The sequence below is a fragment of the Cricetulus griseus genome, chromosome 4 (genome assembly GCF_003668045.3).
Source record: "Cricetulus griseus strain 17A/GY chromosome 4, alternate assembly CriGri-PICRH-1.0, whole genome shotgun sequence".
NCBI classification, from domain to species: domain Eukaryota; kingdom Metazoa; phylum Chordata; class Mammalia; order Rodentia; family Cricetidae; genus Cricetulus; species Cricetulus griseus.
In genome coordinates, this window is record NC_048597.1 from 128,236,037 (window position 1) to 128,251,081 (window position 15,045).

Below are 15,045 nucleotides of genomic sequence, written 5' to 3' on the forward strand. Positions count from 1 at the left end.
AACTGGACAAAGCCAGCTTTTAAAGTCACCCTCTATCAGTTAGAATTGACAAGGGTTATCATGCTTGCTTGCTTGTTTTTAGTGGCCTAGTGTGATAGCTGGTCATAGGCAGCCATGTGTGACTTGCAATTGTTTGAAACAGCAATTACAAAATACCTGAACCATGCCTACTGGATGACGCTAAGTCCACACAACTAAATTGACACCATAGAGAAAATCAAAAGAAACTGGAAATCTTAGGACCAAGACAGGGCAGGGCCATGGCCTAACACATATGGCAAGCCCCACCACCCTGGTGAGTGAGCAAACACACATTCAAGCAAACACTTTCAAATGAAAAGAGAATGAGAGCTCACTGTGTGGTCCTGCAGCAGTATCTTTTCAGAAGGAACTACCCGGCCAGTCAGGGATATCTGGCTTCCAAAATGCAGTCCCCAGGTCTCAAGCTCCAATCGAGCCACTTGGTTTCTGTAAACAGAGTCATTTTTAATCACTGCAGTGTACGTCTGCTGAAGGTTTTCAAAAATCACAGTAACTTGCAGAATTATCCAGGGGTGGCTTTCTATCTTTAGGGATTCTGGCTCCTAATTCTCATGTTATACATCAATACATTTATTTCTGGCAGCTCAAAATAATGATGTCAACCACTGTGCCCACCAAGAACAGGAAGGGAGAGGAGAATTGCTGTGGGGTGCAGGGGTTCCAAGGCACACCCAGTTTCGCTGTATCTGCCCTTCAGTAACAGATGACCTTGAGCAGACTGTTACACTGTTTTCAAATGCCTTGCTTCCTGAAAGGCAAGATGCAGATACTGTATCACACACTTGTAAAGATTAAAAATGGCAAGACTTGAAAATGCTCACCACAGTGCTGCCTGCTGCTGCCAATGAAGGTAAGATACCATCCTAGAACAAACTATTTACCAAAGGGATTATTTGGAATTGGTATATGCAGATTTCTCCTGGGAACTTTTGAATGTATTATTGGCTTTGGAGAAGATGGAGAATGATAAAGGATGAGGAGATAGAAATTCAGCTTTATCTTCTAAAGGAGACATGGCTGCAGTACCAGTGTGGGGTGGCTACCTGCACTAGACTGGGCCATCAGTGTGGATAGGGGAGGGGCTCCTCTTCCTGTTGCTTAGGGCAGTCAATGGCTGCTGGAGAAGGGGGATCATATTCCTCAATGGCAAAGACACTGGAACAATGTCCTTAATCAAGTCAGTAACACCCCCATCTTTTGTAGGTAACCCAAATTAAATGCAATGGGGCACTAAAAAGGCATCGAAGTATAAGGGCTTCTTGGGAAGAGGTACTGTGGGAGACACAAGGACAGTAATAGGGGACTAGGATCAAAGTACACTACATATGCATATATTTCACACTCATGAAGTTAAGGAATACATATTTTTAACACGAAAAAATAATTTAGCTTCAGAAAATTCCTAGGCTACACTTGTTGGGAGGAAGGACTGAGAAGGCAAGTCTTATCAGTAGAACAGGTGGCCTGTACCTCTGGATGTCATCCACAAGCCGGGCCAGTTGCTGCTGCCGTCCCACAGGGCTGAGCCGGGTTTCTTCAGCCACCGCCTTCATCAGGTGGAAATCAGAGGTTGCCTGGCTAGACAGGCCTGTGAGAAGCAAGCAAAGGCAATGGAGAGAATAACACGGACAGAAGGGCTGGCCCTGCTTAGGCACGATTCCCACTCAAATTAGTAAGATGCACCACCTGCGGAGTGCTGCACAGTAGACTGGCAAGCCCGAGAGTCATTAACAGCCTCTAACAGCTGAGTGTGGCGACACACACCTATAATCCCAGCATTCAGGAGTTCTGAGCCAGTCTGGGCTACAAAGTCAGTTCAAGGCCAGGCTAGGTTACATGGTGAACTCGTCTCTCTCTGTCTCTGTGTCTCAGGAAATTTTGGGCTGGACAGATGGATGCCTCGGTTGTTATGAGCACTTGTTGCTCTTCCAGAAGACCCAGGATGGATTCTCAGCACTCACACAGCAGTTTATAACCATATGTAACTTCAATCCCAGGGGACCCAATACTCTTTCTGACCTCTTGGGCACCAAAAACACGTGATACCGGCAAAACACTTATACATATAAAATAATAAAATAAAATAAATAATGTTTGGGGCATGGAGAGATGGCCTAACAGTTAAGAGCACTGGCTCAGGCAGACACTCAGCAGGCTCCCCTCCATACTGAGAATTGACACTCAGGCAGGCTCTACTACATACTGAGAATTGCTTTTTTGAAGCTGGCGCACGAAGAAACTAAGGGTCATTCTGGTCTCACTATAGCCAAATGGCCTGGCTTTAAAAACAAAACAAAACAAAACAAAACAAAACAAAGGTTGTATGATTTCCTTAACTAGTAAACTTCGAAACAGCAGCTTGGCCTCTGGAAATGACCCAGAGTCTGGTCTGACATCAAGTTTACACATCGAATGCATGACAGGAAAGAGGTCCCAGAGGGCACTTAATCCTCCCACTTGGCCCAGCTATTGTCTAAGCTACTTAAAGGGCCCCTTGTCCCTAGTTATGTGAACACTTTGGCATTCAGCTAACGTAAGCGGAGGCCAGTGAAGCTCTACACATAAACCTTACCTGTGAGAAAGCAGAGCTCCGGGACCAGGTGGACCATCTGAGGCTCTGAACTATCCTTTCTCTTTCTTTTCAACAGACTAACAAGCACGGGCTGATTTAGGTCAGATAAAGTGATGTTGTATTGCTATAAAATAACAAGGTTAATGAGGGGACAGCAAATGTGGACACAGAGAAGAGGGACATCCTCGGTTACAAGCAAATGAGTCACCCAGTAAATCTGTTACTACTCCTTACAGCTTTCTTCCCAGAGCTCATCTTTCCTACCTTTAATTATCTTTTATTTTTAATCGCGTTTTAATTTAATGTAGCGAATTATATGTATGTGTGTGTTTATATGTGTGTAAATGCATTACGTCATGACACAACTGTGTAGTCCATTGTCTCCTTCCATTATGTGAATCCCAAAAATTCAAATTTAAATCATTCAGGCTTGGTAGATAGTCTTTACCTGCTGAGCTATCTCACTGGTCCTTTATTATACTTTAGATTGCAACACTATTTTTAAGACGTAATTCTCCTGCTTCCTCTGGGTTTCCTCCAGATTCAGGACAGTCTTCAGTTGTCTGTATACACATTATGACTGAAGCATATGCCCCATGGTACTAGCCATCTAAATTCACTTTAACAATGTCTACACACAAGTTGCAGGCAAAGGTTATACTGTACTCAGTTTCTTGAAAGAACAAAATGGTTTTGATAACCAGATGGCAGGGAAGTAGAAGAAGCTTAGAACTGACAAGGGGGAATTTGATACCCAGCTCTTCTGTTCACTTGTCTTATATGAAATTGGGATGCCAGCAGTTAGCAGATGAACCACTCACACAGTGTGTGGTTTATGATGAGTCCTCAGCAGCTGTCTGGTCACACTCTGCTCCATCCCCCTCCTAAATTCAAATTTCACCTTGCCAAAGTTCATTTCCAAAGGCAAATCATAACTAATATTAACTTCCAGTATAGCTAAATGACAGGACTAGAATTATAAAATTATAATCTACAAAATACCTAGGAATGATGTTTTCCTGCCCATCACAATTATAATTACGGGCACAATATGCAAACATTCTCTAGTCCTAGTCCCATAAGGACTTTTATTCTTTAAAATAAAAACCAGTTCAGAAATACGGGGTTAGAGCTTGGAGCACAGCAAATGCTGAGGGAAAATACTCCAAGAGGCCTTTATCAAGAGTCTCTACTGAACATCACTGATTCAGTACAGGTGGCTGGAACATATTCTTCCTCCCAGGAACTAGGGTCGACACAGAAACAGAAGAGAAACAGTCCTTGACTTTTCTGGTAACTACATCTGCATAGCAAAGCTACACAGGACAGACCACATCCATGGGGACAGACCCTGCATGGCCCCTCATAATGAAGCCGCAAGGAATCAGATGAGTTCCTGAGGGCTCCACAGTTGCAGAGCTGGGACTTAACCCTTCACTCTGTGCCACACCATAGGGTGCTGGGCTTGAGCTGGTTAAGTCAAGGCAGCTTCATGAAGGAGGCAGAGTCCAAGAATAGAAGACAGTCAAGAGTAATGGAATCCTACAGAATGGCTCTGCCTAGCCCTGGCTACTTCAGGAAGAAGTTCTTCTACTTATGGCTCAAGGCCACACATTCCTGAAGTGGCTGTCCAAAGGTAGATTTTTACCTCCTCCCAGGACCCAATTTTCTGAAAAATTTCAAATATTTTCCACAAGATAATGTTTTCCACTTTGAAAACTAAATAGAAGTTTAGTGTGCATTTCCTACTTCAGAAAGTAGGACGTTTTGAAATCTGACAAGATTTTGTTTCCTTTCCTCCCTAACTACACAGAGCATACCAATTAAAGGACTGGCTCTTTCCATGGTGACCTTTTTAGAAAATGACAGGTCCTAAAATACATTTGTTCAAATAAGAACCAATTCACAATTCACTGATGTGCAGAAACCCAAACTTTTGGAGAGCATCAGTGCAGGTTGGGGGAGAAGGGAGAGGCGAGAAAGAGAGAGAGAGAGAGAGAGAGAGAGAGAGAGAGAGAGAGAGAGAGAGAGAGAACGCATCAGCAGCTGAGTGGGAAGCCAGGAGAAAGAGAGAAAGAGCACGTCAGTGTCCCAGTGTCCAAGGGAGAGGCCCAGAAGTATCAACAGCAGCAGTTTCCAGAAGCTATTTTAAGAAGTGCCTCTGGGCATGCCAGGAGACAGTGTCAGCACCTTGGCAGGCCCACGCTGTACCAGGAGACAGCATCAACACCACGCTAGAAATTATCTGACCATGGGAGACTCAGCCTCATCCCCACCTGCACCTAAAGGATCAATCACTGGAGCTGCATCACTGCCTGTACCTGCAGGAGTGACCACCAGAGTCATGGCCCCACCTATATCGAGAAGAGAGAGCATCTGAGCCTTGGGTGGGCCCGTCTACACCTGGAGTCACAATCACCAGAGTCACAACCCCCAACTATACAAGTTGGAGGAAGAGGGACCCCCTGAAGCACAGGCTCCACCTATATTGACTAGAGGAAGAGATGTATAGACAACAAGGTAAGAAAACAACAACACAAAGAGCAATACAGCATCACCAGAAACTAGTGGTTCTACTGCAACAAGACCTGAACATCCCAACACACATGAAGCAGAAGAAAACAACGTTAAAAATAACTTTATGAAGATGATGATTGAGGCCCTTAAAGAGGAAATGAAAAATTCCCTTAAAGAAATGGAGAGAAAGAAAAACAAAAGATTGGAAGAGATCAACAAATCATTTAGAGGAAACCAAAAAAAAAAAAAAAAAAAAAAAAAGCAATCAAACAGGTGAAGGAAATGATTCAATACTTGAAAACTGAAATAGAGGCAATTAAGAAAACACAAACTGCCGGGCATTGGTGGCATATACCTTTAATCCCAGCACTCGGAAGGCAGAGGCAGAGGCAGGTGGATCTCTGTGAATTCAAGGCCAGCCTGGTCTCCAGAGCGAGTGCCAGGATAGGCTCCAAAGCTACACAGAGAAACCCTGTCTCGAAAAACCAAAAAAAAAAAAAAAAAACCAAAAAAAAAAAAAAAACACAACCCACAAACTGAGGGAACTCCTGAAATGAAAAATCTGGATAAATGATCTACAGATGCAAGCATAAACAACAGAATACAATACAAGAGATAGAATAGGGAATCTCAGGCAATGAAGATATGATAGAGGAAATAAATTTATTGGTCAAAGAAAATGTTAAATCCAACAAATTCTTACACAAAATATCCAGGAAATCTGGGGCACCATGAAAAGACCGAACCTAAGAATAAAAGGGATAGAAGAAGGAGAAGTCCAGCTCAAAGGCACAGAAAATACAATCAACAAAGTCACAGAAGAAAACTTTCCCAACCTAAAAAAAGTCATACCTATGAAAGTACAAGAAGCTTACAGAACAACAAATAGGCTGCCCCGCCAAAAAAAAGTCCCCCTCACTACATAATAATCAAAACAATAAAAACATACAGAATAAAGAATGAATATTAAAAGCTGCAAAGGAAAAAGGTTGTAACATTTAGGGCAGACCTATGAGAATTACACTCAACTTCTCAATGAAAACAATGAAATCCAGAAGGTCCTGGTCAGGTGTTATGTACACACTAAGAGACCATGGATGCTAGCTCAGACTACTATATCCAGCAAAGCTTTCAATCACCATAGGTGGAGAAAACAAGATATTCCATGACAAAACAAGACTTAAACAATACTCACCTACAAATCTAGCCCTACAGAAAGCACTAGAAGGAAAACTCCAACCCAAGGAAGTCAGCTACAACCCCCAAAACACAGGCAATGAATAATCCCACACTAGAAGATCCCTAAGAGAAACACACACACAATACCATCACCACCAACAACAAATAAAATAAAATAAAATAAAATAAAATAAAATAAACTAGCAATCACTGGTAGTTATTATCCCTTAATATCAATGGACTCAATTGCCTAAAAAAGGCACAGGCTAACAAATTGGATATGAAAACAGAACCCATCCTTCTGCTGCATACAAGAAACATACCTCAACTACAAAGACAGACATTACCTCAGAATAAAGGGTTGGGAAAAGATTTTCGGATCAACTGGACCTAAGAAGCAAGCTAGTGTAGCTATCCTAATATCTAACAAAATAGACTTCAAACTAAAATCAGTCAAAAGAGATGAAGAAGTTCATTTCATATTTGTCACAGGAAAAAAAAATCCATCAAGATGAAGTCTCAATTCTGAACATCTATGCCCAAGGGCACTCTCATTTGTAAAAGAAACATTACTAAAGATTAAATCACACATCAAGACCCACATGCTAATAGCGGGAAACTTCAACACTCCACTCTTACCACTGGACAGGTCTCCCAGACAGAAACTTAACAAACAAATAAAGGAACTGACAGATGTTATGACTCAAATGGGCCTAAGAGACATCTGTAGAAGATTCTACCCAAACACAAAAGAATATGTCTTCTTCTCAGCACCCCAAAGAACCTTCTCTAAAATGGACCACATACTCAGTAACAAAGCAAGCCTCAACAGATACAAAAAAAATTGAAATAACCCCTTGAATCTTATCGGATAACCATGGCTTAAAGTTAGAAGTCAACAACAACACTAATTTCAGAAAGCCTACAAACTCATGAAATGAGACTACAAACAATGTTCAACTGAATCACCACTGGGTCAAGGAAGAAATAAAGAAATTAAAGACTTCCTAGAATTGAATGAAAATAACATCACAACATACCCAGACTTATGGGACACAATGAAAGTAGTGATGAGAAGAAAGTTCATAGCACTAAATGTCTACATAAAGAAGCTAGAGAAATCCTGCTACTATTGAATTAGCAGAACAACTGAAAGCACCAGAACAAAAAGAAGCATACCCAGTAGGAGGAGATAGCTGGGAATAGTCAAACTGAGGAATAAAATCAGTAAAATAGAAACAAAGAAAACAATACAAAGAATCAATAAAGGGTTGATTCTTTGAGAAAAATCAAGAAGATAGACAAAACCTTATCCAAACTAATCAAAGGCCAGACAGGGAATATTCAAATTAACAAAATCAGAAATGAAAAGGGGGACAAAACAAAAGACACTGAGGAAATCCAGAGAATCATCAGGTCATACTTCAAAAACCTGTACTCCACTAAGTTGAAAAATTTAAAGGAAATGAACAATTTTCTGGATAAGTACTATATACCAAAATTAAATCAAGACCAGATGAACAAATTAAATAGACTTGTAACTCCTATGGAACTAGAAACAGTCATCAAAAGTCTCCCAGCCAAAAAAAGCCCATGGCCAGAGGATTTCAAGACAAATTCTACCAGAGCTTCAAAGAAGAGTTAATACCAATAGTCTTTAAATTGTTCCACATAATAGAAACAGAAGAGTCATTGCCAAACTCTTTTTATGAAGACTACAGCTACTCTAATACCCAAACCACATAAAGACACAACTAAGAAAGATAATTACAGGCCAATCTCTCTCATGAATATTGATGCAAAAATACTCAATAAAATATTGGCAAACAGAGCCAGGCGTTGATGGCACATGTCTTTAATCCCAGCACTCAGGAGGCAGAAGCAGGCAGATCTCTGTGAGTTCGAGGCCAACCTGATCTACAGAGTGAGTGCCAGGATAGGCTCCAAAGCTACACAGAGAAACCCTGTCTCGAGAAACCAAAAAAAAAAAAAAAATCATCCACCATGACCAAGTGAGCTTCATCCCAGAGACTCAGGGATGGTTCAACATATAAAAAATCCATCAATGTAATCCACAATATAAACAAACTGAAAGAAAAACCCACATGATCATCTCACTAGATGCTGAAAAAGCTTTCAGCAAAATTCAAAACCCCTTCATTATAAATGTCTTGGAGAGAGCCAGGGATATAAGGAACATATCTAAACATAAAAAAGACAATATACAGCCAGCCAACATCAAACCAAATGGAGAAAAACTCAAAGTGATTCCATTGAAATCAGGAACAAGACAAAGCTGTCCACTCCATATCTCTTCAATATTGTACTCTGAAGTTCTAGCTAGAGCAATAAGACAACAAAAGGAATCAAAGGGATACAAATTGGAAAAGAAGTCAAACTTTTGCTACTTGCTGATGATATGGTAGTATACATAAGTGACCCCAAAAATTCTACCAGGAAACTACTACAACTGATAAACACCTTCAGTAATGTAGCAGGATACAAGATTGACTAAAAAAAAAATTCAATAGTCCTCCTATAGACAGATGATAAATTGGCTGAGAAAGAAATCAGAGAAACACCACCCTTTACAATAGCCACAAACAACATAAAATATCTTGGGGTAACCCTAATTAAACAAATGAAAGACCTATATAACAAGAACTTTAAGTCTTTGAAGAAATAAATTAAAAAAGACATCAGAAGATTGAAAGATCTCCCATGTTCTTGGATAGGTAGGATTAACATAGTAAAAATGGCAATCTTACCAAAAGCAATCTACAGATTCAATGCAATCTCCATCAAAATCCCAGCACAATTTTTCATAGACCTTGAAAGGATAATACCCAATTTCATATGGGAAAACAAGAAACTCAGGATAGCTAAAACAATCCTGTACAATAAAATAACTTCTGGAGGCATCACGATACCTAACTTCAAACTCTACTATAGAACTACAATAATGAAAAAAGCTTGGGGACAGGTTGACCAACAGAATTGATTTGAAGGCCCTGATATCAATCCAAACACCAATGAACTCTTGAATTTTTGACAAAGATACTAAAAAAATAAAATGGAAAAAAGAAAACATCTTCAACAAATGGTGCTGGTATAACTGGAGGTCAACAGGTAGAGGAATGCAAATAGATCCATATCTATTGCCATGCACACAACTCAAGACCAAGTGGATCAAAGACCTCAACATTAAAACAACCTGATAGAAGACAAAGTGGGAAGTAACTTTGAATGCATTGCACAGGAGACCTCTTCCTAAATATAATACCAGTAGCACAGACACTGAGAGCAACAATTAATAAATGGTACCTCCTAAAACTGAGAAGCTTCTGTAGAGCAAAGAACATGGTCAACAAGACAAAAGGGCAGCCTGCAGAATGAGAAAAGATCTTCACCAACCCCACATCTGACAGAGGGTCGATCTCCAAAATATACAAAGAACTCAAGTAACTAGACATCAAAAGACCAAGTAATCCAATACAAAAAATGGGGTATATATCTAAAAAGAGAACTCTCAACAGAGTTATCTCAAATGGCCAAAAGACACTTAAGGAAATGCTCAACATCTCTGGTTAACAGAGAAATGCAAATCAAACAATTCAGAATCTGATTTACACCTGTCAGAATGACTAAGATCAAAAACTCTGATGACAGCTTATGTTGGAGAGGATGTGGAGCAAAGGGAACACTTCTCTACTGCTGATGGGAGTACAAACTTGTACAGCCACACTGGGAATCAGTATGGTGGTTTCTCAGAAAACTGTGAATCAGTTTACCTCAAGACGCAACAATACCCTCTTGGGCATATACCTAAAGGATGCACAATCATACCATAAGGACACTTGCTCAACTGTGTTCATAGCAGTATTATTCATAATAGCCAGAACCTGGAATCAACCTAGATGTCCCTCAATCAAAGAATACATAAGGAAAATGTGGTACATTTGCACAATGAAGTACTACTCAGTAGTGAAAAACAATGACATCTTGAAATTTGCAGGTAAATGAAAGGAACTAGATAAAGCCATCCTGAGTAAGATAACCAGACCCAGAAAGACAAATAATTTGTACTCACTCATAAGTGGCTATTAGGATATTAGACATAAAGCAAAGGTTGAACAGCCTACAGGTCTCAACCCCAGAGAACCTAGTTAACAAAGAGAGACCTAAGAGAGACATACATGGATCTGCCTAGGAAGGGGAAAAAGACAAGATCTCCTGAGTAAATTTGGAGCATGGGGCCAGGGGAGAGGGTGGAAGAGAGAGAAGGAGGGAAGGGGAGTTGGGGAAAATGTATAGCTCAATAAAAAATAGCAGAAAAAAACAAAAGTACAGTTTTGGGGGGTTTTTGATATTCATTATTTTTTATATAATTGAATTACAAACAAGATTGAATTACATGTCAATCCCAGTTCCCAAAAGTACAGTTTTAATGCACATACTCAGAGCACATATTATGCACAAGATACATTAAAAGCCACTGTGCAACCAGGATTCCAAAAGCCACCTCTGCTCTAAAGAAAATGTGCCCCAGAAACAATGTGATATCCTGGTGCTTGCTCACCTTTTGCCTAAGTAACAGAAAGTAAAGTCAGAAAGCTCGTCACAGACTAGGTAACCCTTGATACAGAAGCTACAATGTGACCTAGTGGCAGAAGAGCAGTGCAGTGTGGCTGCTTCATGAAGGTTATCTCATGAACATGCACAGAGACTGGGCCATTAGTGTCTGGCAGGTAGATAGGGATACGGCAGGATGGATGAGTCGGGATGCTGAGGGAGATGAAGCTAAAAGGTGGGATGGGCCAAGCTGCAATACTAGAGATGAGGAAGAGGAGTGTGGCAAGGGTCTCCACCACCCGCCTGTGTGCAGTGTGCAGACATTAGGCTAAAGGCACTGGACATCCTACTGCCGTGCTCACTACTTACACCACACCATGAAGGAAGGAAGATACAACTCCATAACAGCAAGCTTCGTTAGGTCCCTCACTGAGCTCTGAGTTGAGTGCTTTGCCTAAGTTACACAGCTAGAGCCGTGCCCTTCTTATTTCTAGGCTTCTGTCCTTAACCACATCCCTGGGCAATATATACAGAAAGCTCTCTCCAGTGGCAGAGATAGTGAGATGCAAGGAGACCACAGGTCTGACTACATTACCTGCCCCAATGGGGCCCTACACTAATGCACTGGACTAGCCTGAGGAAGTGTTCCAGAGAGAATGTGATGGTAAAGACGGAGAGCTCATCATGAGGAGGTGGGGGCAAAGAGGAGGAGGGAGAAAGCAAAACAATTTTCCAGCTGAGATGTACAATTCTAAGAAGAAATGGGACAGTGAAAGATGTCCACCTGAGGGGCTGGAGAGATGGCTCAGAGGTTAAGAGCACTGGCTGCTCTTCCAGAGGTCCTGAGTTCAATTCCCAGTAGCCACATGGTAGCTCACAACCATCTGTAATGAGATATGGTGCCCTCTTCTGGCCTGCAGGCATATACGGAAGCATAATGTTGTATATGTAATAAATAAATAAATAAATAAATATTTGAAAAAAAATGTCATCTACCTGAGACTGCCACAGGACACTCAGGCTAAAAAAATGTAAGTGAGCATGCAGTCCTGAAATAGAGGCAAGGCAAAATCTGAACAGACTCAAACTACAATGGAGAAAGCAGCCTTGTAGGAGTGAATGATGGTTCTTCAGGAGAAGGAAGAAACCAACATCAAAAGAGACTGACACAGATCAACCTGAAACTCAGAGGAGAGCCACAAAGGATGTGACCAAGGGGTCAAGGAAGAAGCGATCAGGTCAGATGGGTGGCATGGCCACAGAGGCCTAATGTCATTGTAATATACAATTCAGTACTGTTAATTGTAGTCATCCTTCCCCTTCAGCGTGGAATGCCAGGATGCATTCCTCCTGTCTGACTGTGACTTTCTCCACAGCTAGTCTCTCTCACCTCCCTCTACTCTGCCCTCCCTGACTTCTGGCCACCTCTGTTGTACTGGCTAAGTCAATGGGCCCAATGAGATTCCAGAGAAAAACTGTGTAGTGTGTGCCTTTGTGTGCCTCGCTTCTTTCATTTAACACAATGATCTCAGGAACACAATGTATAAATGTCCCAAATGTACATCATGGAGATGTGTAACTGTCTACCCATGAAAAAAAAAGTAATTACTGATAAGTAAGGAGGGAAGAGCCACTGAAAGCCACTTGGGATAAGAAAGGTTGAGTGATTTAGCCCTCATGATGATATTTGTGTAGTAACAAAGCCAGATGCACGACCAGTGACACTTCTGGGAGGAAGAACTAAACAGGGCTTGATGCCACCATAGGCATTTTCCAAAAGTGGCTAAGGAGGACAAGAACTTTTCCAGGAGATATGTGAGGGTCAAGTTTGCTTTCTATTTCCTAATTCATCAGTGAGATTTGAGAAGTCTCAATGATTACAGAGAAAACAGCTCTGCTGAAAGCCTGGAAATCGAGGGCGGCAGAACTGTAAATGAACCGAGCTTCCAGAGGCAGCAAGAGATTGACCAATACATTGCTCGAGTGTCCGCTGTGGGATAGGAACTCCACTAGTGACCCAAGGTGCCCAAAATAGTTCAAATTGCTCCTTGAGGAGAGATTCCAGGGGAAAGAGCAGACCCTGCCCTGAACAGTGAAGCTGAGTTCAGGGAGAGGAAGCCTCCTGGATCAGTACCACAGGCTCCCAGGGAACATGCTGCCTGGCTGAGAAATAAAGGTTGATCAGTGCTTGTTTGCCTTAAAGATATCCAGGAAAAGGAAGCAATGTGTGTACATGTAGAGGGAGAGAGACAGAGTCAAGAGCCACAAAAGGCCAGTACTCCCATACCCAGAATGGTTTAGGAGATGGGGGTGGTAGTGAGAGAGTCAGGGGGAGAGAAAAAAGGAGTGTAGCCAGATCAAAACTCCACTTGAAGCTTACAACTGACTCCTAAGAGTACTGGAAATATTAAAGGTTGGGTGTGACATGACCAGATATGATCTTAAGGCCGATTACCACAGGAAGAATATAGGGGACAAGGTGGGGGTCCTAGCCAGGCCAGAGACAATGAAGGTAGAGAAGGAACAAGTAAGAGAATGAGTTATGAGGGAGGTAGACTCACCCTGACAGTTCAGGGGATTTTCTGGAAGGAATAATGTTGTGGTTTGCATTTATGAAATGTCCCCTACAGACTCCTGTATTTGAACATTTGATATCCAGCTGGAAGCATTGTTTTTATAAGCTTTGGGAGGCGGAGCAAAATGAATTGGGTTACGGGGCTGGGCGTTGAGGGGCAGTCTTGAGATTGTTATAGTCCAGCCCCAAGTCTGATTCACTCTGCAGTATGACCAGCCAGCTTCCTACCCCTGCCCAGTTCCTTTCCCCCGCTCCCTCCCACTTCTTCCTCATCATGGTGAAATGATCCTCTGAAACTGTAAACCAAAAGAAACCAGTCTCCGTTAAATTGTTCCTTGTTAGAAAGGTTACAACTACAAGAAAAGTAACTAAAACAGAGAACTCCTTCTCCAGGCTAAGGAGACAGGAATCACGCCTACCTGCTTGTAGTAATCCATGTACGTTATCTCAGAGCCATCCCGTTTCTGAAAGGCATGAGTAGGCTTCACAGACCAGTCAATGTCATCGATACGGTATGTTTTGTTGTTGTATCTGGTAAATTTAAGATACTTTGAAAACACTTTGCCAAATCTTAGCCTTAGGTGCATGGCTACCACACCACAATCTTGAGTTAACTCAAAATACAAGATCTACTCCTGAGATTGTGGAAGACACTGCTATAAGCAAAGTCACACTCTTGTGCCACATGATCAGCTCTTATCAGAGAAGAGTGTGACTTCTTCAGATCTCTGCATACCAACTGATGTACTCAGCGAGTCACAACCCACAGTGTTTGTCTCACCGACAGACTCTAGTCATCCTTAAACGTTCCAGTGATAACATTCCATTTGGCTTCCCTACCCTACTTTAGTGTCATACATCAACTCCCAGGCAATCTTCATGATAAAAAAAAAAATACCAATGCATGTGGCCCATCACACAATTCTGGAATCCTGTTACTCTCTCACCTTGGAATGGCCAAAAGTCAGCAAAACAAGAACCATTCCAAGTTCCTTTTCCCTTTTAGCACTATGGTCTCCTGTGGCCTGACCTGCAGCAGAGACCTCCCAGAGTTCCATGTACCTTAAAAGGTGTTTCCAGAAGAGTGTGGCAAGCTAATGCATCAAAATATACATGGGGCAGGGTGGGGGAGCACAGAGGAAGCATTCCTGTGCCTGGCAAGCTAGGCCGCCCCTCTGTTGTTCAGCCCAAGAAACCAGCTCTAAGATGAAAGTCCAGACCAGGCTAGCCACCAGGATGGCCCAGAAAGGAAATCAGTCTTTGACAAGCATTTGGGAACCCAGGAAGATTCCTAACTTGCTGGTGTTTTATTTGGCTCAATGTTCATTGAGGGCAAACTACACTGATAAACCTAGGAACCTGCAAAGGAGTAAGCAGCCCTTTGTCTAAAAGGCCTCAGAATCTCAAGGGGGCAGCAGTGGAGCACACATTCGGTCTTGTAATACAACAAATGACCATGAAGAGGTAGTCCTAAGTGGAGCATTACAGGAAGTGCTCAGAGAAGAGTGAATAAGTGGGGCCATCAGGAGCTCCAGAGCTGGGTTTGGGAAGGTAGAGATCTGAAAGGGGGATCTAGACACTGGGAACA

General features: G+C 41.9%; 1 protein-coding gene across 3 annotated transcripts in view; it reads right to left on the bottom strand.

Annotated features, from left to right (window-relative positions):
• The window catches only part of Piwil4 (piwi like RNA-mediated gene silencing 4), a 42,336-nt gene that overhangs the window by 15,099 nt on the left and 12,192 nt on the right, over positions 1 to 15,045 (bottom strand). For all 3 annotated transcript variants that reach the window (XM_035444357.1, XM_027410823.2, XM_035444358.1), the window contains 4 exons: positions 13,877 to 13,988; positions 2,615 to 2,738; positions 1,513 to 1,630; positions 357 to 468 (listed from right to left, as the gene is read on the bottom strand). In XM_035444357.1, coding sequence (XP_035300248.1) covers positions 357 to 468; positions 1,513 to 1,630; positions 2,615 to 2,738; positions 13,877 to 13,988 — 466 coding nt within the window. The remainder of the gene's footprint in view (positions 1 to 356; positions 469 to 1,512; positions 1,631 to 2,614; positions 2,739 to 13,876; positions 13,989 to 15,045) is intronic.